Source organism: Amphimedon queenslandica, unplaced genomic scaffold (assembly GCF_000090795.2).
Source record: "Amphimedon queenslandica unplaced genomic scaffold, v1.1 AMPQUscaffold_13337, whole genome shotgun sequence".
In the NCBI taxonomy this organism is placed as follows: Eukaryota; Metazoa; Porifera; class Demospongiae; order Haplosclerida; family Niphatidae; genus Amphimedon; species Amphimedon queenslandica.
The window spans coordinates 123,556-145,973 of NW_003546427.1; the positions used below are offsets into that span (position 1 = coordinate 123,556).

At 34.5% G+C, this 22,418-nt stretch overlaps 7 protein-coding genes across 10 annotated transcripts; 3 read left to right on the forward strand and 4 right to left on the reverse strand.

Annotated features, from left to right (window-relative positions):
* The first annotated feature begins 12 nt into the window (after nucleotides 1-12).
* Nucleotides 13-1,747, forward strand: LOC100631789 (p53 and DNA damage-regulated protein 1-like). Its single transcript, XM_003387578.3, has 5 exons — nucleotides 13-174; nucleotides 235-304; nucleotides 1,342-1,419; nucleotides 1,465-1,545; nucleotides 1,592-1,747. The coding sequence occupies exons 1-5, from the start codon at nucleotides 85-87 to the stop codon at nucleotides 1,657-1,659; spliced, it is 387 nt and encodes a 128-aa protein (XP_003387626.1). The 5' UTR covers nucleotides 13-84; the 3' UTR covers nucleotides 1,660-1,747.
* LOC100633434 (stress-induced-phosphoprotein 1-like) lies at nucleotides 1,667-7,020 on the reverse strand. Its single transcript, XM_003387590.3, has 14 exons — nucleotides 6,920-7,020; nucleotides 6,663-6,872; nucleotides 4,828-4,966; nucleotides 4,615-4,753; nucleotides 4,351-4,430; nucleotides 3,332-3,465; nucleotides 3,155-3,281; nucleotides 2,994-3,096; nucleotides 2,825-2,945; nucleotides 2,671-2,767; nucleotides 2,504-2,628; nucleotides 2,418-2,454; nucleotides 2,113-2,374; nucleotides 1,667-1,861 (listed from the first exon to the last, which is right to left on the reverse strand). The coding sequence occupies exons 1-14, from the start codon at nucleotides 6,929-6,931 to the stop codon at nucleotides 1,783-1,785; spliced, it is 1,665 nt and encodes a 554-aa protein (XP_003387638.1). The 5' UTR covers nucleotides 6,932-7,020; the 3' UTR covers nucleotides 1,667-1,782.
* Nucleotides 7,021-7,054: 34 nt separating this feature from the next.
* LOC100633558 (selenoprotein N-like) lies at nucleotides 7,055-11,006 on the reverse strand. The gene is made up of 11 exons (XM_019998148.1): nucleotides 10,673-11,006; nucleotides 10,479-10,632; nucleotides 9,772-9,900; nucleotides 9,366-9,706; nucleotides 9,108-9,259; nucleotides 8,935-8,979; nucleotides 8,227-8,414; nucleotides 7,832-8,041; nucleotides 7,504-7,574; nucleotides 7,348-7,458; nucleotides 7,055-7,302 (listed from the first exon to the last, which is right to left on the reverse strand). The coding sequence occupies exons 1-11, from the start codon at nucleotides 10,879-10,881 to the stop codon at nucleotides 7,224-7,226; spliced, it is 1,689 nt and encodes a 562-aa protein (XP_019853707.1). The 5' UTR covers nucleotides 10,882-11,006; the 3' UTR covers nucleotides 7,055-7,223.
* Nucleotides 11,007-11,032: 26 nt separating this feature from the next.
* LOC100631914 (zinc finger protein-like 1 homolog) lies at nucleotides 11,033-13,697 on the forward strand. Of its 2 annotated transcripts, none has more exons than XM_003387579.3 (8): nucleotides 11,033-11,168; nucleotides 11,211-11,322; nucleotides 12,134-12,231; nucleotides 12,341-12,451; nucleotides 12,557-12,599; nucleotides 12,647-12,766; nucleotides 13,125-13,221; nucleotides 13,409-13,697. In XM_003387579.3, the coding sequence occupies exons 1-8, from the start codon at nucleotides 11,067-11,069 to the stop codon at nucleotides 13,596-13,598; spliced, it is 873 nt and encodes a 290-aa protein (XP_003387627.1). In that variant the 5' UTR covers nucleotides 11,033-11,066; the 3' UTR covers nucleotides 13,599-13,697. The 2 variants fall into 2 exon arrangements, with proteins under 2 accessions (XP_003387627.1, XP_019853709.1); XM_019998150.1 differs by having other exon boundaries at nucleotides 12,650-12,766.
* A 116-nt stretch (nucleotides 13,698-13,813) lies between these two features.
* Nucleotides 13,814-14,538, reverse strand: LOC100632040 (signal recognition particle 9 kDa protein-like). Its single transcript, XM_003387580.3, has 3 exons — nucleotides 14,378-14,538; nucleotides 14,240-14,308; nucleotides 13,814-14,009 (listed from the first exon to the last, which is right to left on the reverse strand). Exons 1-3 carry the CDS (start codon nucleotides 14,447-14,449, stop codon nucleotides 13,911-13,913), a joined length of 240 nt encoding a protein of 79 aa, XP_003387628.1. The 5' UTR covers nucleotides 14,450-14,538; the 3' UTR covers nucleotides 13,814-13,910.
* Nucleotides 14,539-14,541: 3 nt separating this feature from the next.
* LOC100633685 (zinc finger CCHC domain-containing protein 9-like) lies at nucleotides 14,542-17,810 on the forward strand. 2 transcript variants are annotated; one of them, XM_003387591.3, is made up of 6 exons: nucleotides 14,542-14,720; nucleotides 16,089-16,213; nucleotides 16,799-16,931; nucleotides 16,982-17,074; nucleotides 17,511-17,597; nucleotides 17,674-17,810. In XM_003387591.3, exons 1-6 carry the CDS (start codon nucleotides 14,633-14,635, stop codon nucleotides 17,751-17,753), a joined length of 606 nt encoding a protein of 201 aa, XP_003387639.1. In that variant the 5' UTR covers nucleotides 14,542-14,632; the 3' UTR covers nucleotides 17,754-17,810. The 2 variants fall into 2 exon arrangements, with proteins under 2 accessions (XP_003387639.1, XP_019853710.1); XM_019998151.1 differs by lacking the exon at nucleotides 17,674-17,810 and adding an exon at nucleotides 17,126-17,235 and having other exon boundaries at nucleotides 14,617-14,720; nucleotides 17,511-17,595.
* A 341-nt stretch (nucleotides 17,811-18,151) lies between these two features.
* Nucleotides 18,152-22,407, reverse strand: LOC100632166 (serine/arginine-rich splicing factor 5-like). Of its 2 annotated transcripts, none has more exons than XM_019998149.1 (8): nucleotides 22,320-22,407; nucleotides 22,037-22,170; nucleotides 20,788-20,858; nucleotides 20,537-20,653; nucleotides 20,417-20,486; nucleotides 19,556-19,629; nucleotides 19,085-19,201; nucleotides 18,152-18,646 (listed from the first exon to the last, which is right to left on the reverse strand). In XM_019998149.1, the coding sequence occupies exons 2-8, from the start codon at nucleotides 22,163-22,165 to the stop codon at nucleotides 18,295-18,297; spliced, it is 930 nt and encodes a 309-aa protein (XP_019853708.1). In that variant the 5' UTR covers nucleotides 22,166-22,170; nucleotides 22,320-22,407; the 3' UTR covers nucleotides 18,152-18,294. The 2 variants fall into 2 exon arrangements, with proteins under 2 accessions (XP_019853708.1, XP_003387629.1); XM_003387581.3 differs by having other exon boundaries at nucleotides 22,324-22,401.
* Nucleotides 22,408-22,418: the final 11 nt, after the last annotated feature.

Below are 22,418 nucleotides of genomic sequence, written 5' to 3' on the forward strand. Positions count from 1 at the left end.
TCATTCCATTCTAACCGCAAGACACGCCCAATAAAAATAAGTTTGTACACTTCTGTTAATTTAGAAGAGAAACGGTGAAAGAGAATGGAGACAGAGGTGGAAACTGAAAGATTGATCACTATGTTATGTGAAATTAATACACTCACAGAAGACATATTAATGGATAAGCGTGAGGTAAGTGGTAATCTAGGTGCTAAATCAGATCTAGTATGCGGATTGGATTTCATTGGTTAGGTAGTGGAGTTGGACAAGAAGAGGAACAAGTGTAGGGAAGCTCGTAGGAGCCTCAAAGAACAAAAAAATGGTACATCATATGATTTTGCAAAGGGTCGCATGCACTAAAAGATGTGTCACACACTCTTGTAGCTATTATTAGTTAGGTTACCATATGTACATGTATCTTCAAATTTTTGTCAGTCAAAAATTTTGCGAATCTTAATTTCGTGTTAAAATAAATTTTCGTTACTAAAATTTTTGTCATTTTTGCTATAAATTTACATCTTACACACGTGAAGCAAAAATTTTGTCAAAAAATACCTGATGAAATTGTTTGACTCATGAAAATTTGGAGCTATACAGTATAGGCTCCACTAGGTCCTATGGTGTATGATTGGTAGGGTAAAGTAATTAGTGGGTCAGACCGAGTTTTGAAATTTCTAATATTTTCTCCCATTTTAATCCTATTAGCTTCACCTGATTCTCAGAAATTCACATTATCAATATTCTCAAAGAATACAGTTATACAGTAACATCAAGAGTAGATGTTTTCTACTCTTGGTAACATACCGTATAGCTACAAAATTTGGAGTGATAAATTCGGCGAATTTGGCGAATGGACCTCAATTCGCCAAAAGTTTTACTCCACCAAATTTTCTAGCTTTAGGGTATCAATAGTGTCTTAAGTTTTCATAAAATCTGGGACACCTTTCTTCTGTGAAGGAAATGTTTTACAGAAGTGTATAACTGTATAATATATATATATTTAATGTTGTTGTACCCTTTGAATAAACAGAATCTTTGGGACCCAGGGATTTTAGGTCATTGGCAACCACGAAAACTAATGCTTGTTCCAATCTCACTACACACTGATGTATTACTCCATATATAGTGGTAAACTTTATAGTGTGTCAACTATAGGGATTATATGTTTGGTAGGCTAGCACATAGCTATAGACACAGGAGGTAAGCCTAGGAAAAGTGCATCAGACATGACACTGCCTTTAACATACAAAAAGTTTCCTTAATCCTTTTGCAACACAATAATACATTTGATACCTTATATCATTAATGCTTCTGTATAGTTGTAGTCGTAATTATTTTTAGTATAATTATTTTTGTTAGGATCTAAGACATGGGTCTGTTTCGGTAATACATTCATAAAGACTGATACAAAGAAGTGTCTGGATATGCTTGAGGCAGGTATGTACTTCAAATGATATTATGAGGTGGCTGAATGTGACAAAGATCAGGAAAAAATTGACAAAGAAATTAACAGCATAAGAGATGGTTTGAAACCAAAAGTGGCTAATCTTCATAAAATGGAAGGTAAATGGTTCTTACTAATAATGAATTAATGATTTATTAATAAAAGGTCGACCTGAAGTGAAAGGATTTTACCTTTCTGGTATCAAGAAAGATGACCTAATTTTTACAAACTGAATTATCATTAATTTTTTGAACTATGATTCACAAAATCTTCATTACTGCACACAAATTATTGATTCAAAACAAGTCTAGCATTAACAAATAGTATTATAGCTCATGTCCATTTTCAAAGAACACTTATGCATGTCTAATGCTAATAATTCCTGCTTCCATTAATTTCTCTATCTTAGCTGCAATTTCAGGATTCTTCAAATGACTACAAACATCAAAACAGCAGTATAGTCAAAATAGTAATTACATTGGGAAATTTATTAATTGAAAATGTAATAAAAATATTTGCTTGTCATAATGCATAAATTTAAATTTTGTATCCTTGAATCCTTGAAACTAATAAATAGTATGTAATTAGAATTGGAAAAACAAACTTCATATAGTAGTTATCCATTACAGAGATTAAACAAAAATTATTTGCTGACAATATACATACATTACAAATAAACAACTTACTCATTGATAGCTCCAGGGTTCTCTTGCATTTGTCTAAGGATGTGTTGCATAGCAGGATCACCCATTATTTGCTGTATTTGAGGATCTTGCATTGCATGTTTACGACGTGTTTCAGGATCATCTTGAGAATAACACTTTCTGAGACCATCCTTAGCATCCGCATTATCAGGATCTAATTCCAATGCTTTGTTGAATGCTGCCATTGCTTTTGCAGTCTCCTTCATGGCTAAGAGAGCCTGACCTTTCCTTAAATGACCCTTCACTAAAGCAAAGATTAGTTTTTGTTCTACTTTGTATGAACTCACCAAAATCAGGAGCTAGTCTTATACATTCATCACAGTCCTGTAAGGATACAAACTATATCCAATTTTATTATAATGAAAGATGGTACCTTGAGTGCTAAAGGCCATTCAGCTAGTTTGTGATAACAAGCAGCTCTATTGCTAAAAATTTTGGCATCATCAGGGTTCCGCCTTATTGCTTCATTATAGTGCTGGATTGCACGGGAAAATTCACCTATATGTATGATGATACAATAACAATCATCAATCTAAGAACCTTGTTGGAACAATTGATTTCCTTTCTGTTTCTCTTCCAAACTTTTATCTACATCTATATATGCTCTCTTTTCCTCTTCTTTCAAACACTTCTGTGCCTATAGGGAAAAGTAATATGAGATACACTTAAAAAGAAAAAAAACACTATGACACACTTCTGCCTTTTTGGCAACTACGTCTTGAGTTCTATGCTCAGTCAAAGATTTATCATAAAACTTGATAGCATCAGACCATTTTTCTTGTTTAAAATACACATTACCCATACGAGTGTAGGCTCTATAAATACAAACAAGAAAACTGTAATGATTCACTTATAATTATTACTTTGCAATCAATTTATAGTCTGCCCTAGTGTCTCTACCCTTCTCTATAGCTGCTTCACATGTTTTTAGGCACAGATCGAATTCTCCTTGCTCAAAATATACAGCTAAAGTAGAAAGTACATTGTTTGTCATAGCAGAAAATATCATTTTTCTTTTACTTACCCGACTTATTTGTTAGCAAAGTAATGTTGTCTGGATCAAGCTCAATTGCATTATCATAATGCTGGAGTGCTGTGACAAAGTCTTTTTTCTTGTATGCAGCATTGCCTTTCTCTTTCTCTGCTACTGCCTAAATCAATGACAGAATAAAAAAATACTGAAACAAGAAAGTTAACTTGCCTTTTTTGTAGAATCGCTTTCATCAACTTCCATTTTCTCAGGTTTTTTTGATTCCTCTTTCCTCTTTTTTGACTCAGCTGTTGCTGATTGTTCGTTTTGGGACTGAGGAGTGGCTTTCTTAATCAGTGGATCAGCTATAATAAAATTAATTTAAATGTACATGCATAACAAGCGTAAAAATATTCCTATAATTGTTTTCACCACCTTGCATGCATAGCTGGGAACTTATTAAGACTTACAGAGGTTCTCTCCACCTTCAAATACTTCTAGAGAAGTCTTTAGACAGTATCTCTATGTTCTCTTGCAGTTAGAAAGCTCAAAACTTTGTCCCGTGTTTAATCCGCCATTTTGTTTACTGTGGCCACACCTACTACATAAATCAAGCATGGGCGGGTGGTTGCTAAGGCTTGTTATTTCTCCAATACAATGTGTATAGAAGAAATGTAAGTGTTGACATACAAACAAACAATTTTATCTACATCGCATGTGGGTGAAATCAATTATAGGAATGGCCTGGGGGTTCGCCCCCAGGTTTTAAAAAATCTTTCATTGATGAAATCTTTTGATTCAGATGAATCAATTATTTGGACTACTGTACCTTTAATTCAGCAATATAAACAATGTACATGTATATGCAATGCAATGACCCTGACTCTAACTATAATAATGTACATGTACCTCAATTCTGAGCTTGTGTTCCAAATTCTAGCTTGTAAACAAGGGAAGATAGACCATTTTAAGAACACTTAATACAACTTCAAGCAAGAATTATTTATAAAACATTACTATTATCATGTTATAAAAGGTGAAAAATATTCAACTCTTGCATTATACTAGTACATGTACTTCTAATTGTGGTTTTACATCACTACATGTACTGCACATACAACTACTACATGTATAACAGAAAAAGGGAGACATTGCACTGTCCAATGATCTGTCTGAATGAATGGTCTGTGACAATAGCAAACTGTCATACATGTACGTGCAAGTGATACAAACGTTTGTTAAGTGCTTACTGTCATCATTTGTTACAGTAGTAAGATCAACTCCTAACATCACTCCAAGAGCATCTATATATCGTTTGTCATGCATGTATCTATAGAAAAGATGTGAAAAACAAAATTTTGCTAATACCATGTAATTCTGAAACTACAATGTACATATACATGTACATGCAGTTGCAATGCATGCATGTGCATGAACACAATTAATAATGAACATAAAGTAATGTAGAAGAATTCTACACAAAATAACGAGACGATAGTAGAGAAATTGCATACCTCGACAAAGCTTGTTGATTCTGACCAATTTCCTCAAGTCCTTTCACAAACTGTGGGTCACTCATATAAGGAGCTGTTTTTGGGTCTGATTTAAGTTTCTCAAACAACTCTTTAGATTTGAAAGGATTGAGCTCTGATTCTAAACACAGAATGTTAGTAAGTAAAGATGACAACCCAGGATTTAGGCATTCCAAGGTAACAAAACCTATTTACTTTTCTTATCTTGACACTCCTGTAGTCCTTTTTTGAGTTGGTCATTGTTTGGTTCTTGTTCCAGCCCTTTGTAATACATTTCTTCAGCTTCACTGTACTTCTCAAGATAAGTTAAGGCAGCTCCAGCCCGTGAGTAACCCTAATAAATTAAAGTACAAAAATCACTATTAAAAGAATATTCTTGCAACTGACATCAGACTGCACAACATTTTAAACATTGAAGGGCCTAAACCCTACAAAACATTTAGACCCCGTTTACACTAATCCATTTTCACATGTAAACCGAGACTTTTTGATTCTCATACAGCTTCTGTTTACACTAATACATGAAAACGCATCACCTATCAGAAGCAAAATGCAAATGGATACCAAAGTGGATACTTCTATAAACGAATGATAAATCTTATGAAAATGCAGCTGCTGGATTAGTGTAAACACCTGAAACGAATAATAGTAAAAACAATCCGGAGTGAAGTGGATTAGGGTAAACGCCACTAAACGGGGCCTTATGTGCTTTTGCACTAGCTTTGTCTCCATAGGCTCTTGCAATCTTTTTTTTTCATAGCTTTCTTGACAGTGTGTTGTTCAAACTTGCCATACTCGTGCTACGCATGTACATGTATACCTGATGTCACACACAAGTAGAAGTACAATTGTTTGCAACAGTTACATGTTGTGCATTGAAGGCTAAAATGATTTAGACATCCAACAATGAGGAGTATAACGTACAGTAAATACTTGTATATCATCACTCATATTATACACATGAACATTAGTGGCACATACACATGTACATGTACAGTGTACACCTTTTCATTACCTAATATTCTCAGATTATACTGTGTTACATTAGGAATTAATATCTTTGAATGATAATTAAGAATTGCTCATTTTGGATGTGAATAATGCTTTTCTTCATAATGAATTGCTAATCAATCTACATGTAGTTGTAATACTTACACAGGCATTTATATTACAACTGCATTGTAGAGCTGCTTAACAGTAACCTACTCTAGATGTGACATCCAGGAACGCCTTTTCAATTTTAGAAAGAAAGAAATTAAACACCCACAGAACATGCCCATTATAGGTCATAATTATAGAGTATTTTGTTACATTATATTAAAAAATATACTTATACAAAAAGTAGTGAAACTGGTTTGTGTCTTGTTTCCCTGCATTTTGTTAGGCTCAAATTCATTTTATAATAAAAACTAATAATTATTAAGTAAACGATTAATAACAATGTCAAGATTAAGCTAATATAGCTACATGTACATGTACTTCGCGACCAAGCACATGCAGGTCAATTAATACAAGTAGTACTAAGCATTCTACAAATCATGTACAATTGTAAAATCTAACTCACACCAATATTTCAGGCCATCAAATACATTTCAAGGATGCAGATTCTCGGGTAAAATTATCAGGATAAAACTATTGCAAACAAATTGTACATGTATTCTATCCACCATTTATTTAACACAAAAAATTAACTTTGCAATACAATGTACACGACTACAATACATAGACAAGCATTTATTGATGCAATGAGATTCTTACCTTCAAGCTTTTACAGGACAGGTACATGTACTCATTATGATCAGTAATAACTAACACCCATGAACAAAAATCGAGAAGGTATGAAAATTAATTTACATGTATAATGTAAACTAATTGTATTTAATTTAAGCTTGTTGTCTAGGTCATTAATAAAAGGATTTAATAAAACGTAATAAAAAGGATGTGTACACTTGACAAAAGTTTTAATAAAGGGTATTATATCAACTGTGACAAAGTACATGTACGTTACAGCAATGCTCACAAACAATTACCTTTGCCCAATCTGGTTTGAGTTCCACTGTTTTCATAGCATCTGCTAGTGCTTCATCATATTTCTTTAAACTAGCATAAGCAGCAGATCTGTTACTGTAGAGCAAGTGATTTGATGAATCTAATTCAATAGCTTCAGTGTATAGCTCAATAGCAACATCAGTTTTGCCTTCCTTCAGTGCCAAGTTACCTTTAGATTTCAATTTATCTACCTGTAAAAATAAACTAAGTTGACTTCGTACAAGAAAGAAGGATTTACTTCAGTGCTCATCTTGTTTCTAAGAAAACTAAAAGGTCTCGATTCGTCTCGATAATTCTTTGCCACGTGAGCTGAGCTCACTATCTTACTGTATACTGCGTAGGTGGAGCCAGGGGTGTGATGATGATTAGATCATTAAATTGAAGAGTTATTTTTTTATTGCAAAGAAAAAATTGATTAAAAAATCAGACATTCACTGCCAAAATAATGGATTTCATGAATGTCGTCACAATCAATAATTGCCAAGCAATCCATAATAATAAGAAAACAAAAAATAAGAATAATGTGCAAACAAAACAGCAGCTTATATAGTTTTCGATTCAAATTTACTAATACCCTCTTGAAGAAACTTTTTATACTTGATGTTAAGAGGCTGTTCAGTCCTAAAATTATAATAATATTACAAAACACTTATGTTTAAAACATACTCAAAAGGAGTTAATGAGGTCTCTTCCTCAGATAAATGAAGAAGAGAATTGGCATTGGAATGCACCAGTACTTCACCATCAGGGGCAACTACCATCATTTCAACTGGAAAACTAAAAGAAAAGATCAAATAGACAAAATTCCTGCAAAATAAATACTTGTAACTATCCAGTGAAAGCTGTGCAAGCTTCTTCTCCTCAGGACTGTAAGTACTGTTATTAATAATATCCTGGATATGAAAGAAAACAAGATACATGTACATGTATACATGTAGGTATGCAGTGTGTATTATCATCAGCCTGATACTTCATACAAAACCAGACACATACATGTGTACATGTATATGGCTAATTAAAAGTTAATGGCTCTAATAATTTTAGTACATACACTGTACATACATGTAGGCAGTAGGCACATGCAGGTACAGTGTATATGTACAATGTACATGTCACATGCACACATGTAATGTACAAATTGATCATTTACCTGTACATCCTTCACAAAAGACCAACTAGACACAAATCTCTCAGTAAGGAGATTTTTAACGGGCGAACAACCCAGGGGACCATCCCTGAGTGTTCGCCCGGAACCTCAGCATGACTGATCGTCCAGTGCCCCCCACAAGATTATAGAATGAATTAATTTGTTCTCCTTTTTAGCAGTATCAAATGCTTCAAGAAATGGAAGATAAGGAACCTAAAAAGGAAGTACTGTGTGACTATGAATCACATAATTATGCTACACTGCATATTAAACAGTATCATGCAAATGAAGATGTATTGTATGTGTACATATGCACTGTATGCACATGTACAACAAAATTAAAGCATAGAGCACATGCAGTCATGAGCATTATGCATGTAAATTAAAATAATACTAACTTCTTTAAAAGGATAAAGTGTCTTTTCCAGTTTGATAACAGCTTCATCAACTGATATCTCATTATTCCATGAGAGTTCATGGAAAGGATAGACAGGTTGAGAATCAGGCACTTCAATGGATACCTCTGTGTTATCAGTAAACAATATGCTGGGACTTGAAGAATACAACTTCATCTTTGGAACAAAACCTACACATACAACATTATAAAACTACTAGAAAGAATGTAAAACATGAAGGGACTCAGCATCCTGACCATGCCTCCCAGTCACGCCCATACACTCTACATACATAACAAAAATTTATCACCAGAGTGGGCTTCGCTCAATGAATTAGTATGTAAGTAAAAATCACCACAATTTTAAAATTAATTTTTTAGACATGAAGCTTAAAGCTTCATACATGTAGTTGTGCAATAGTGACTATTGCAATAAAACTATGGGCAATTTTGACTGCTCACTTTGCTGTTGCGGATATAATTATTATGAGCCAATAAGGTCATATACTTGCAATTGTTAACACTTATTTACTAAGTGTAATTGCAATTATTAATACACACTATCCTATACAAAAGTCTATTTAGATTTAAATAGCAATGTTTGGTACCTGTAATAAAAGCACTAAGGTATGCTGTTTGTGGGGATCTATTTCCACAAATTACATATTTTCAAAAATATTTTACCTTGAAAATAAACTGGTATTACACTTACCAATATCAACCTCATTCTGATCAGGCCCTGTCAACCACTCCATATCTAAATTCACAAAAGAAAAAGTTTGGAATGAAATGAATGCATCAAAATACTTGCAAAAAGTCAATAAAAATGCCCATAACAATGATAAGAGTAATGTTATCCACATTATTACATGTTACTTAACGAACCAATATTAAGAGCATTCTTTGTAGGTAGACTCATTTCAAAATACTCAATATGTGAAGCATCTTTACTAATAATGAGACGGCCAGCAAGCTGAGCTGGAGTAAACCAGAAAGGATAACTGGGCTCAGTGTTCAACTGGAACTCAATATGTGACCTAAACAAATCAAAATGAAAATTGTTAGCTTTTGCTGACATTATTTAATTCTAAAGTGTCATGCGAATAACAAAGAATCAGGAAAAAGTTGTGGCAGGTAAATAACCTGATAACAATATCATAAAATGTATCATTTTCAGCCCTTAAAACAGCCAGTGTGCCTCTTGGGCCAAATCTTGTGTTAACAAAGACATTAGGATGAAACATGGAAAGGATAGCGTGAAGGAAAACTTCGTTGCCACGAGGAGCTGGAGGATAGTACACATTCATATGAGGACGGCGCCCAAAATACTCAGAGTCAACTACATAGTAAGGTTCCCCAACTTGTTTCCCTTCTGGTGGAAGGAAAATTTTGAAATTTCCAGTCCCAAAAGTATGAATTGGGTGATGAACATTTTTCCATTTCACTAGACCAGGAAGAAGTTGATCAGGTGATCCAAACAAGAACTAGAGAAAGGAAAAAGGCAGATACAGCAAAGTACAAGTACATGAGTGTGAACTGTGTTTCTTACTTGATCTTTATTGGTAAACTTGCTCATTGTTTTTAAATCAAGAGGTACATACTCTGCCATTACAGTAATTCCTTCTTTATCAGGACCAAGTGCAGCATCAACAAAAGAATACACCTCCCGTAAGCTACTCTATTATGATTGAAACAAAGCCATGAACTAAATATGACACAATAAGAATAAGTTAAGAAACACATAAATCATTTGTGAGTCATGTACATTGTAAATGATTATGTATGGTGTCCAACAGTTTCAAGGTACATTGCATCTCCAGTTTCAGCATAACATTCAAAAACAACAAAAGCCTCCTGTTATTATTTATTATTGTTTGATAAATGTACATGCAACAGATGTAAGTTCAGTAAAATATATATAAAAGTTATTCTTGCATCACTGGTCTCATATGTGCTCAAAGTAATGAATTTATAAAGGAGCCCATAAAAATTTAAAAATACAAAGGCAATGAGACTCACAAGCTAAAAACCACTGGTTGCACATTTTACAGGTGTACGTGTAAAAAAATAGATGAATTTCTCATGAGAGTTACAATGAGGTATTGCAGAAGTTAGAAGTGGTTATGCTACTGCCATGAAGACACATACACAGATTTTAATTGAAACTAAGTGTACATGCTTTGACTTACATGTAGCTCGGTTTGATAAATGAAATACACATAATGTACATAGACAATGCGACCAAAAAATATTTACTTCATTCCCAGCAGTCTCGAATAATGATATATTAAGATCTTGTATAATCTGCATAAACTCATAAGGATCTATGTTACCATCAGCATTAGCATCGTATATCCTGAAATGATTCATTGCTGGAGCTGGTATCTCATATTGTGGCACTTCACCATACCTAAAATGAGTATCTTAAACTCAACATTCATCATTCTTACCCCATCCTGGCCATATATTCTTCATGCAATGTCGGTATGTGATAAATTACAAAAGCCAGTATAATAGGGAGGAGAGCAAGTAGATGCCAGCTACAAAACTTTGGAGCAGAGGCATTGTTTGAAGTATTGTCATCTCCTGGCGGCTGAGGTTGAGCAGGAGGGGGCTCTCCTTTCTCTCCAGCTTTGACTGCCTTCTTGTTGGAAGGCATTGTCGTAGCTGGAGATACGATTTTAAAACAGAGAGATTTAGAGAGTTCAAAGTTCAGTGAAACTCAGAATCTCAGATGACTTCTCTGCTTGATCCACCCATTAGAGGCGGGGCTTTATACTGCGCATGCGCGTGCTGTATGAATAGGCGTGATCAAAACTCACGACCGGCCACGCCTAATTAAAAATGGGATTGTGCAAGTGTCCAAAAAAAAGAGTTACAAATCTTTTCTGCTTTGTCCACAGGGTCAATGTGTGTGAGGACTGTATGATCAGACAGCACTCAAGAGTAAGAATGATAATAGGCATCTCCTTTAAAAGTTCTTGATAGTGTATAGTTCATTCATATCTCCAGTGGCTTCAGGATAGTGATTATGAATCTGTTTGTCTTCTTTGTGCGAAGTCACTAGACTATGGAGATGTTGTTCGGCTCTGTTGTCATGGTAAAATTTTGATGTGTGTGTAATGAGAGATAAGAATCCATTAGTTGTGTGTGAATGAAATTTAATGGTGATGCAACATAATTAGTTTTATAAATGATAATGGTTGTGGAGTGGTTGGTCAGGTAAATGTTAAAGCATAGTTTGTGAGACTTTTAATGGAAAAGGGTAAATTTTTTATTGTTTTACCAGATAGAAGGACATGTGCATGTACTGTAAATCTAGAGTAAATTCTGTGCCGCTGCATCAGTTTAAAACCTTAGAAATTTTTGTATCTATGGTCAGGGCCACTGAGAGAGCTTCATGGTCCCAGGTATGGAGATAAATGTACATATTATAGATTGATAATTTGAAAATAAAAAAAAAGCCTTGTAAGTGAAACTTCAAACTTGTGGGGCCTTCTGCTTCTGGAGTTGTTGTATTGTTAGGGGCTATCATCGGAAATTCCCCCTCTCCTGCCCAGTATCCTAATGAGCACATTGTATCATGAGTGTATAGAATGTAGATGTAAAGTACATTTAGATAGTGATTTTTGTTGGTTACTAATTTTTTGCAATTTTAGCTTATAGCAAGAATTGCCTGTTGGATTAAAAAGTAATTTATGAAATTAGAGCCTTAAGAATGCCATTGTGTTATGTAGCTACATGTAGCAAAAGGTATGTTAATGAACCGCAGTATTGTGTATTTTCTGTCAACTTCAATCAAGCCAATGTGCATTTGGAAGTTAATCAATTTCATTGTCATTATGGGGCATGATTTCCAAATTGATTTAAATGCAGATTGGTTTGCCAATTATTGAATAACTTTATTTTAGATTTGTTTCATGTGTCCTGCCTTGATGGATATGTTCAATCAGCTACTGGTCATTCTAAAAGTTACCTTCCATCTGAACTGAAGTGCCCCCAGTGCAAAGTACATGCACATGTATATTGTATTGTGATACATCTACCTTTATGCCAGTCCAATTTGTAAATGTCATACCATATACATGTAAATGTACTTTGATTTTGTGAATTTTTAGGATTGCTTATTTCCTTCCAGTCATGTTGTTTCACCAATAGCTGATCAACTGAGGTTAATATTAAAAAACTATTGGTGGGGGAGAGAAGGTCTAGGTCTTGAAACTGAAATGGTAAGGGAAGATAAGAAAATTAATAAATGTAGCATTGTAGAGAATAAATAATGAATCTGTCGATCACAGCTAATAGTCATTGTGTCATCACTGCTTCTTTTTTAGGGTGAAGTTACTTTTGAAGATGATGAAATATTGACAACTGGAGGTAAAGTTTCTTATTATTTGCATGCCATTGATATGTAGTCGTTGTAGAAGGTCTCTCAACAGCACTTGATAATCAAGTAACCAGCACTCCTTTATCTAATTTTCAGACATCGCGTGATAATCACGTCACATTGGAGCTTTTTGAGCAGCCTCTGAATAGAGGAGCTGGTATGAAATACATTATTAAGTATATATACTGTACTCATTTTAACACTGGCCATTCTGTATGTCAGGTCATATAGCATGGCTTGTAGTCCATACAGCACAGTTTATGGTTTGCGTTGTATAAACTGTGATGGCAAGACCAGTGGAACTGCATGTTTAGCTTAGTGGGGTAATGGTGGCAGCCTATTTGTGAAACAGGTGTTTGTGCTGGTGCCTTTCATGCAGCCAAGCATATAGAAAATAATGCTAATAGGGGAAATACAGCACTTGAAGTGCAGTCTTGAAAGCCAGACATACACACCTCTTGTGGGAGGCAGAGCAAGTCAGAGAAAATATTTACAGCTTGAATTTTCCTTGTTAGAGCGACACAATCCAGTTCCTATACCTAGTAGTGACTATTTAGATGAAGATAAGTACAAACGGAAAAATCCTATTATTGGAATGAAGCATTGGTTCAGGTTAGTAAAATTATAATTAAAAGTACACAAATGGCAATGATGAACAAGTAGAGTTACAGTGTAGAAAAGATTGTGCACCAAATGATAATCTCACGATAAGACCTCTTAAATGTATGACTTGAAATCATAGAGTTTTTTTGAAGCACGCAATACAATGTACATTTGTAATAAAACGCTATCTTTTTAGGTCACAGCAGTTCAGCAAGTTATCATTAGATGATTCAAATGTCACAGTTAAAAGAAACCTTATTATTTTCCTGATAGTGTGCATGGCAGTAATGACATTAATAGTATTTATGACTAGAGTTAGTAGCAGGAGAGACCCTAGTCAGAACTTAGACTGGAAAATAAACCCTAATATAAGGACAGGTCAATAATTTTAATTTTACATTATAAGTAACTAAACAGTGGCATCTTTACATTGTACACAATGTATATCTATAGCAATTTTCAATATGAAACTTATTTCAATTGTTGATAGCTTCATTACTACGCTAACCAACCAACATACAATGTATGTACTCTAGCTTTGTGAGTTGTGACCTCTATAAATACATGTACATGCAGCATGTATTTCAACATTTAAACATCATTCTGTCAATGATTATATACTTCAAAAAATCATTCATGTAAATTTTAATGGTTCAGACTTCAGAGCAGTATAAGTTCTAATAGCAAAAAATACACTGTTATGTAGGTACTTTGGCTATCATATGCCGTAATAATGTGTTGTTCAATCTCTCTAATTTCTTTACATCTTGAAGTTGGTCAGTCCTGTATTTTATACACTGTGAATAAAAAACATACATGTATATCAGTATTCTTAAATCAGGTCTCTTTGTTGTGGTCCCCATTTGCACATGAACAAAAGACTTAATATGGAATATGTGCATAAGTTGTATGGTGTGTTCAAGATCAAATTGATATAGGCATGAAATGAAGTTGAGATCACTTGGGCTTTATCTTTAAAAGTCCCTACTCTTTTTCAGTGCCATATAGTTACCAAAGTAGAACTTACCACATTGTCATCTGTTGCTTTAAGAACCAGAGAACCACTGCAGTGTCTATACTTCACAATAAATCTAACCTGAAGAAGACAAGAATAGTGTGACGTCATTAGTCGACACATTATCTGTCTACGTCTTTCTCATTCTACCTTCCAAGGATTTTGCTGGTAGAGCCTCTCTAAACCTTTGGCAAAATCGTCCCAAGTTTGTAGGTAAGGCATCGATGGCAAATCTTCCTCGACTGAGTATCGATGAGTCTCGTATGAGATTGATTGCCTTTATTTTTAACCCTTTGTAATTTTACTGTTTCCCACGTGTCCCCGGTTTGGATTGAGTCTTTAGTTTAGTGTCGACATACATGACATAGATACTAGTGTGGATTCTTCAGCATAAGCTCAACAATAATGACAAGGACTGCCAGAAGAAAAGCTAAAAAGAAATATGAAGAGGCTAGCACTTGGAGCAAATTATCAGTCAAGCAAGTAACTCGAGGTAGCTATCTAAGAGTGATTAGAAGTACATACCGTATAGGGGTTTTACTTTGTTGGTATAAAATTCCGTGAATTTGTTCAGATTTGCCATTTGTTGGTATAAATTTTTGCGAATCTTACCCTCTGAAGCCATTTTTCCTAGTGTGCCATACCTCTTTTGTGGAATTTAATTTCACAAATTAAATGAAAATACGAAATTCGCGAAATTTATTACCAGTGAAATATATGCTATAACCCCTATACGGTATGTGAGGACATGTATGTATAGTTCAGTACTGCTTAACATTAGGCTAGTTATTATTAATTCTGGTAGATCTGTGGAGTGTCAACTAGAATATATGCCACCGGAAACCACACCCTCTCGATCTTAGAGCACCTGCCCATAGGGTTAAGGGGTTTAGTGTTTATTTTTTACTTCTGGTGGCAGATATCCTAGTTGATCCGATCTGGATTTATATACGTGGTCCCTAATTGTATCAGCCCTGTGGAAGGGGTGTAGCAAAATTGCCAAACACCAGCCTTAATATCCTACGTGTACATGTGCATGTACATGTGTGCTCAATTGTGTGCCACACCTCCTGGGACTGCCAACTTCTTAATTGTGCAGTTAGCCAGAACTGTTCCCTTGATATTAAAATGGAAATGTTGTTGTGTTGATTGTTATTGATGCAGGCAGAGAATTGTGTGACTCATTTACAAATGTATGGTCTGTTTTCCCATCATACATCTTGATCATTGATGTGTCTTGGTAGACGGTGTACATAAGGTCTCATTCTCTAGGCAAAATAATTTTTTGACCATATTACACTAAACTTGGACTGCAATGTGACATTTAATTTTGTGCATTTGAAAAACAAGTAAAAGAAATAGTTTTCACCACCTTTCCTGTTTGAATGCTACACGTATCATTTTGTTTGCAATGACCATAACAACACACATTATTACACTAGAACAAGAAGACTATGAGATAATTACGAAAAGATTATTAGAAGTTCCTGTATGACCTGGGGCCCATAAGAATAATACATATAATACATAGACTTTTTTGGTAGTGACCTCGTCTTGATTTTATCTACTGTGCAGGATTGAGTTTCATGAATGAACTTGTAAAGTCTCATACATGTAGCTGAATAGTTGATTTTAACATTGAACAAAAAGTACAGCACCAGTGCAAAAGAACCATCGCCTTACTATTGCAATTTTAGCAACTCTACAGTATATGGCACTAGTCAGTTACCACTTGATTCTTATGATTCACACATACATGTACATGTAGCTTTCACTAAACTCTCATGTCCGTCTTAAGTGTGAGTCTAAGCTTTCTTCATTTAACTCATTCATAAGTTATTATCTTTACTTTGTTCTCCAGTTTCATCATCTGGGAAAATGTTTCAGAGGAAAAAAAAGAAACTTAAAACTAGCGAAGTTGAAAAAGTGGATGAAAAGAAAGAAAGAATGCGACAAAAGAGAAGGCAGAGAAGAGCATATTCTAAAGTTAGAATTTAAGACCTTTTATCACTCAATTTGACATTTTGATTAAGAAGAAATCATTATGTTGTACTCTAAAATGTGGCCATAGTACATGCACAGTATCTATTGGGCCTTTCCATTGCATAATTATTTTTAGGAGTCAATTTGGTGGAGGATAAAAGGATTAAAAAGCCAAATGACACTATGTTGTAGCATATTACCGGTACTTGTTTTTAACCAGTTTTCAGTATAGATGGATCCTTCAACTCTTAATTGTTTTAAATGTAGTACTAGGAGTTAGAGGATGTTATGGAAAGGACAAAGGTGACAATCCCTATTTACCCAAGTTACATTTTTGTTACCTTATATTTGACAGACCTTTTTCATTTGTGCCACAGAGTTATGTTTCAAATACTGTAGAAGTGGAATATTTTACTGCCTTATTATTTAATTTTTAAATTTTTACGTGTTTTTAATTTTATGGTTTTCATGTGAGCTAATATAAATTAATATAACTGACAAAATATTAACTGGTTTTTAATTTTACTTTTTTTCTGTTATTGTAAAGTTTTAAAAATTCGAATTTTATAGTATAACATGTACATTTAGGTGTGTTTTAAGTGTCGTCAGCCAGGACATCATTTAGAGGACTGTAAGAATAATAATGATGAATTGAACATTTGTTTTAAGTGTGGATCTACAGAACATTCTGTGAAGTCATGTAAAGCTGTAGTTCCATCAGGTACATGTAAATAATTCCTTTGTCTATACAAGCTAATTTTATTGTTTTAGGTTCTTACCCATTTGCTCAGTGTTTTATATGTGGAGAATCTGGGCATTTATCACGCTCTTGCCCTGACAATCCGCGGGGATTGTATCCTAATGGTAATAATTGTTTAACGGATGGTTTACAGGAATACATATCTATAATTTTAGTGATTGAGGGTTGCAGGTCCCAGGTGCAGTGTCAAGCCTTGTTATCACAAAGTCACTTTGTACCCTGATGGAGGTGGTGAAGAATTACGTCTGTGTCTGTGAAGCACAAAGTGATATGATTGTCCGTTATTTAGATATACAAGTAGTTGGCAATGTGATGCTCTTTCTAATGCAACATTTGTGTAATGAGATATGTCATAGTTAGAAACTGCTGTTATAAAGATCATTTGTAAAAACTAGCACTGGGGACCTGCGCCTCTAAAGCTAAAGTATAAAATAATCCTGTACCAATTTGACTGTGCTTTACTGAATTGGAGCAGAATTAATTATGAATGAATTTGTGTGAATTGTTGTGATACTGATGTAGAAGTCGTCTTTATTTCAGGTGGTGGGTGTAAAGTTTGTGGATCAGTGGAGCACTTCAAAGCAAATTGTCCTGAGAAATTTAATAGCTCAAAGCCAAAAGGGAAAGGTGAAGTATTATGATACTTTTGACTCATGAAAATGTGTAAAAATTTGTTAATTACTGGTATTATGTAATTTAATAGGTGACTTCAGTCAGGAAGATGAAGAAGTAGAAAAGACCGAACAAAATCATAAATTAAAACAGAAAATTGTAAAGTTTTAAATTTAGACATCATGCACTGAATTAAATATTATCATAATAAAATCACATTTTTCAGTACACCTTGTCAAGTTATTGAGGTTCAACTAATGTTCAAAATGGCTAGAGAGGAAAGGTGATGTATAAAAATGGCATCATGCCTTGTGTGCTCACAATTGCACTGAATGTAGAAGTATAGTCAAACCAGTCACCTTTAAGTAGTTATATTGTGTCCTAAGATAGTCAGATTTGAATGTATACTGTTCCATGAATACCCAAACTTAAGTCATACATGTAGTTTCTGAAGTCTACAGACTGTTCATACTGATGTAGACTATGTTATTTTTCTAGAGAGCCTACTATTGACCAAGTAGTACTACTTAGTCATGCAGTAGATATTATAGACTACACAAACCTCACTATAAATTTAATAGACAAAATATATAGGACTAACAAAATAAACAAGACCAAAGGTGCTTAGCAGCTAATGAAACAGAAAATTCATAACAGTAACATAAAAAGTTATATATTACATGTACCAAGTACTGTTAAACAAGACACTCTTCTAATCTTCTGTTTCTTCAATAATGGGAGAAGGACTTGCTGATTTTTCATTTGGTTCTGGAGAAGGAGATCTACTCTTAGATCTCGAAGCACTTCTTCTTTCTTCATCACCTACACCCTCATGAGAATCATCATTTTCCCTTGGGGAAGGTGACCTCCTGTCATCATTGGTTTCATCACGATCACGTGATCGAGAACGACGCTCATTTTCATCATCATCATGAGAATGGTCTCGATCATTAGCTGATCTATCATTAGATCGCTCACGAGAATGAGAGCGTGAACGATCAGGAGAGTTGGACCGAGATCTTGAACGGGATCTACTTCTGCTCCTTGAACGAGACCGGGAATGACTACATAAAAATACAAGTAGTTATTATTGTTATGCACAAGAATGCACGATTATTTGCATGCATCTATAAAATATACCTGCAATACTGCATACAAGTGAATTGCTTAAATGAGAATTGTAGCATGAACTATTCGGTAAGTACATCTATGCCAAATTAAAGTCTGTAAAGCCAATCAAACTAAGATATATGCTCCCTATGTAGTACATGGCAGTCATACACTTTCATTTTTTCCATAAAAGTTCAAACTGCTACAAATTGACATGGTAATTAAGTTATTACATATCATATCTACAAGCATACAAGTATAAAAATTGGTAGAAATAGATCCTGGTGCATGGTTTAAAGTGTTAAATGCATCACCAAGAATCAAGTTACTTCTATAATTCACTAATTCATACTCTGATTAATCTATCACAGTTTACATGATATAAACTTTACCTTTTCTTGCGTCCACGATAATCCTCAATTAATCTTATTTTTCGTCCATTAAGATCGGTCCCATTTAATTTTCTGATAGCATTTTTCATGTCTTCATATGTAGCATACTCCACAATACTGTGAAAAGGAATTAAATACAATAACTTTAAAGTTATCAAAACCACCAACAATGAATGCATTAAAAACAGAGGCTGCAATACCAGGGACGGCACAAAGTAAATTGGTAGCAACACACCACAAAACACGTTTCTTTTTACGAAACATCCTCCTTGCAGGAGTCCACAGATGTTTCTTAACCTTAAGTTCTCATTTTCGTTCTCAAGCGAAGCCTCTGCATGCAATTTAATAAAAATTAAATCAAAATGCTTAGTAGGACATGTAATCTAAATAAGCATTTGCAAGTCATACATTGTACTTCTCACATACATGTAATTATTATTACACTACAAATATACTCTTTATTTTCTTTACCCTTCTCCTGTTTTCTGTTTATGTGCATCCGCATAAGTTATTTCACCTGCAGTTCTCATAAAGTCTTTCAAATCCTAAAACACATACAAATAAATCAAGATCTCACATCAAGCAAAAAAATACTCAAGCAACTGACATGCTCTGTATCTTGTATGGTGCCACACACTAACAATTGACATATAATAGATACTGAGACACCTTACTTAGTTTAGACACAACATGTACGTACCGGTTGCTCAATACTCTCTGTACATAACACAACTGCCTCATTTACAGACCCAGGAATATAGGAAAGGATTTGATGATGGGGCACAGAACAGAGTTGGAGTAGTGCAGTAAAGACAGACACTAGTAGTGCACAGGCACAGGGCCACACATATGTACTCATAAAACACATACAAACTAAAAAAAATCGAAGGCAAATGCTGGTCTACCCAACACTAATAGGAAGATGCGGCCACTGGCCAGGCTCAGAACAAAAAGGTAGAGACACAGAGGGAGATAGCACAGGAAGGGATGGAACACGTCTTAAGATCACACCCCAAAGTCCCATATAGTCACAGACAGGGCCATACCATAGAACAGAGTGAGTGAGTACCATTGACATTTAGTAAGCCTTTAATAAATATAAGTAATAAAATAATAATAATTATATATTCAGAAAGCAACATGCAGGATACCAAAAAGAAACACTAGATTAATAAAACGAATACCTACATGTACAATGACAGCTACATTTATGGGCTACATGCTTATAACAAAAGCCAGCAATAAAGCTGTCATTACAAATTTTGAACTTCCAAATTAACTATAATTTTTGACAATTTGTAACAATAAACAAAAAGGCCATAAGAGACAAACCTGCCAACTAACTCTACTAGATACATTCTCAACCAAAATTCTGAAATCAGTCCTAAGAGGAGGGCCATACCTGTAGAGTACATTGTATATCAATGAATGATCATTGAATAATACACCTACTTGGAAGCATTAGAGCGTCCATCACGCCCACGATCTTGACGGAAATCACGACCACCACCTCTCCTATCCCTGTAATCATCCCTGTCTCTATTACCACGGGCATGCTCAACAATCACTCTAAACAACCATTAAAAAGGAAGAACGTGTACTATATACACCAAAAACTATTAAATTAAAGTCTGCATTTCCCACTATTACAAACCAAAAATGAATGTGACAGTGATTAAAAAAAAAAAAAGAAAATAATTTACCTTTCTCCAAGGAGTTCACGGCCGTGCAACTCGTATACAGCATCTTCAGCATCACGATAATCATCAAACTCCTGTATTGAATTGTGTAAAACAGAAAGAAAATGAAACATGTGCCTAATTGACAGATACTACAACTTAACAATACTTCTCTTATAACTTAATATACATGTACATGTACAATGCAGGCATACCAACCAGGCAATCACTATATACACATTACAACTATGCCATGTAAGTCAACAGTTGTGTGCCAAGCTCAGGCAACAAATACAAAAAATGTGCAGTAAAAACATTGTACAGGTACATGTACATACATGTATGTCTTCACAACACTACATGGAAATACTAAAATTATCAACAGAACAAACAATAGGAAAACAACATTTTACATTCCTTAGATGTCAGAACACTAGAAACCACTCAACGTTAGTAAATGTACATGTATGGTGCAAGTTCACTATCAAATACAAAAGGGAAATATTTAGGTTCTTGACCGCACTTTTAACAAATTATCGCTGGCAATTAGTTTTGAGCTTTTGCTTCTAATGATCACCCAGAGTGAGAATTGCAAGAGCTATAAATTTCATTAATTTTATATACATGGTATCAGCCTACACGTCATAATTGGCTGCCATTTTGGTTGGCAAGTTTGTTAAGGAAGTCTATGGAGGCACAAAGAAAATGCCTCAATCACCTGCTGTGGCTCTATCAAAAGCTAAAAAGAGCTTGTTATAAGAAAGAACAGCTGTTTTTAAGCTTTTCCTGTCAAAGATTTGGTCAAATTCGCTCCAGAATTCTTAATATAGGTTTATTTATATGTTGGCCCGTTTGTTCTCCATTGAAAGTTGCCAACTAAAATAGTAGTCGGAATTTATTTCATCCTAAACCACGCCTTACAAACATAATAATCTTCCCACGCAAGCAATTCTCACTCTGGGTGGTCTATAATAAGTACTGCAGAATACAAAATTTTAGCAGTCAAAGAAGCTTAATGTACATATTGATAACATTAAAAATGCATTATCATGGTCAAAAAATTTGCACAAACTTCCTTCACAGATCTTGCACATGTTCTTTTGCATGACAACCAACTTTTAACAAAAATTAGTAACACAAAATTAAAGGGATATGCTTTCTAAAGAAACCATTACACTTCGTTAAGTGAAAAATGATGAGAAATGAAAATAACCCTGATGTGGCGTATGTTATAGTTCACATTAAATATAACATTTCAGAAACATAAACTCACAACAAAACCAAAGCCATTCTTTAAGTTGATGTCCCTTATTCTTCCAAACCCTCTAAAAAATCGTTCCACATCCTTTTCTCTGGCTTGATACGGCAAACGGCCAATGTAAATACGGCTATAACGAGACATGATGTCTAAAGAAGAAGATACAAATTAAAAGCAAAGTGCCACGCCTACAACCAACAAATTTGTCTACAAGAAACTTTTAAGGAAGGGGATACAACAGTACATGAACAAAATAGGTCCTAACAACTATCCACTATGACAAAATTTACAAACTCACTCACTACAATTCAAAAGTAGAAATAAAAATGGCCTCCTCCTTGCTTTTGCAAAATTGAAGAATGTGCGTCGTTTTGCGCATGCGCACAAACACACTTTA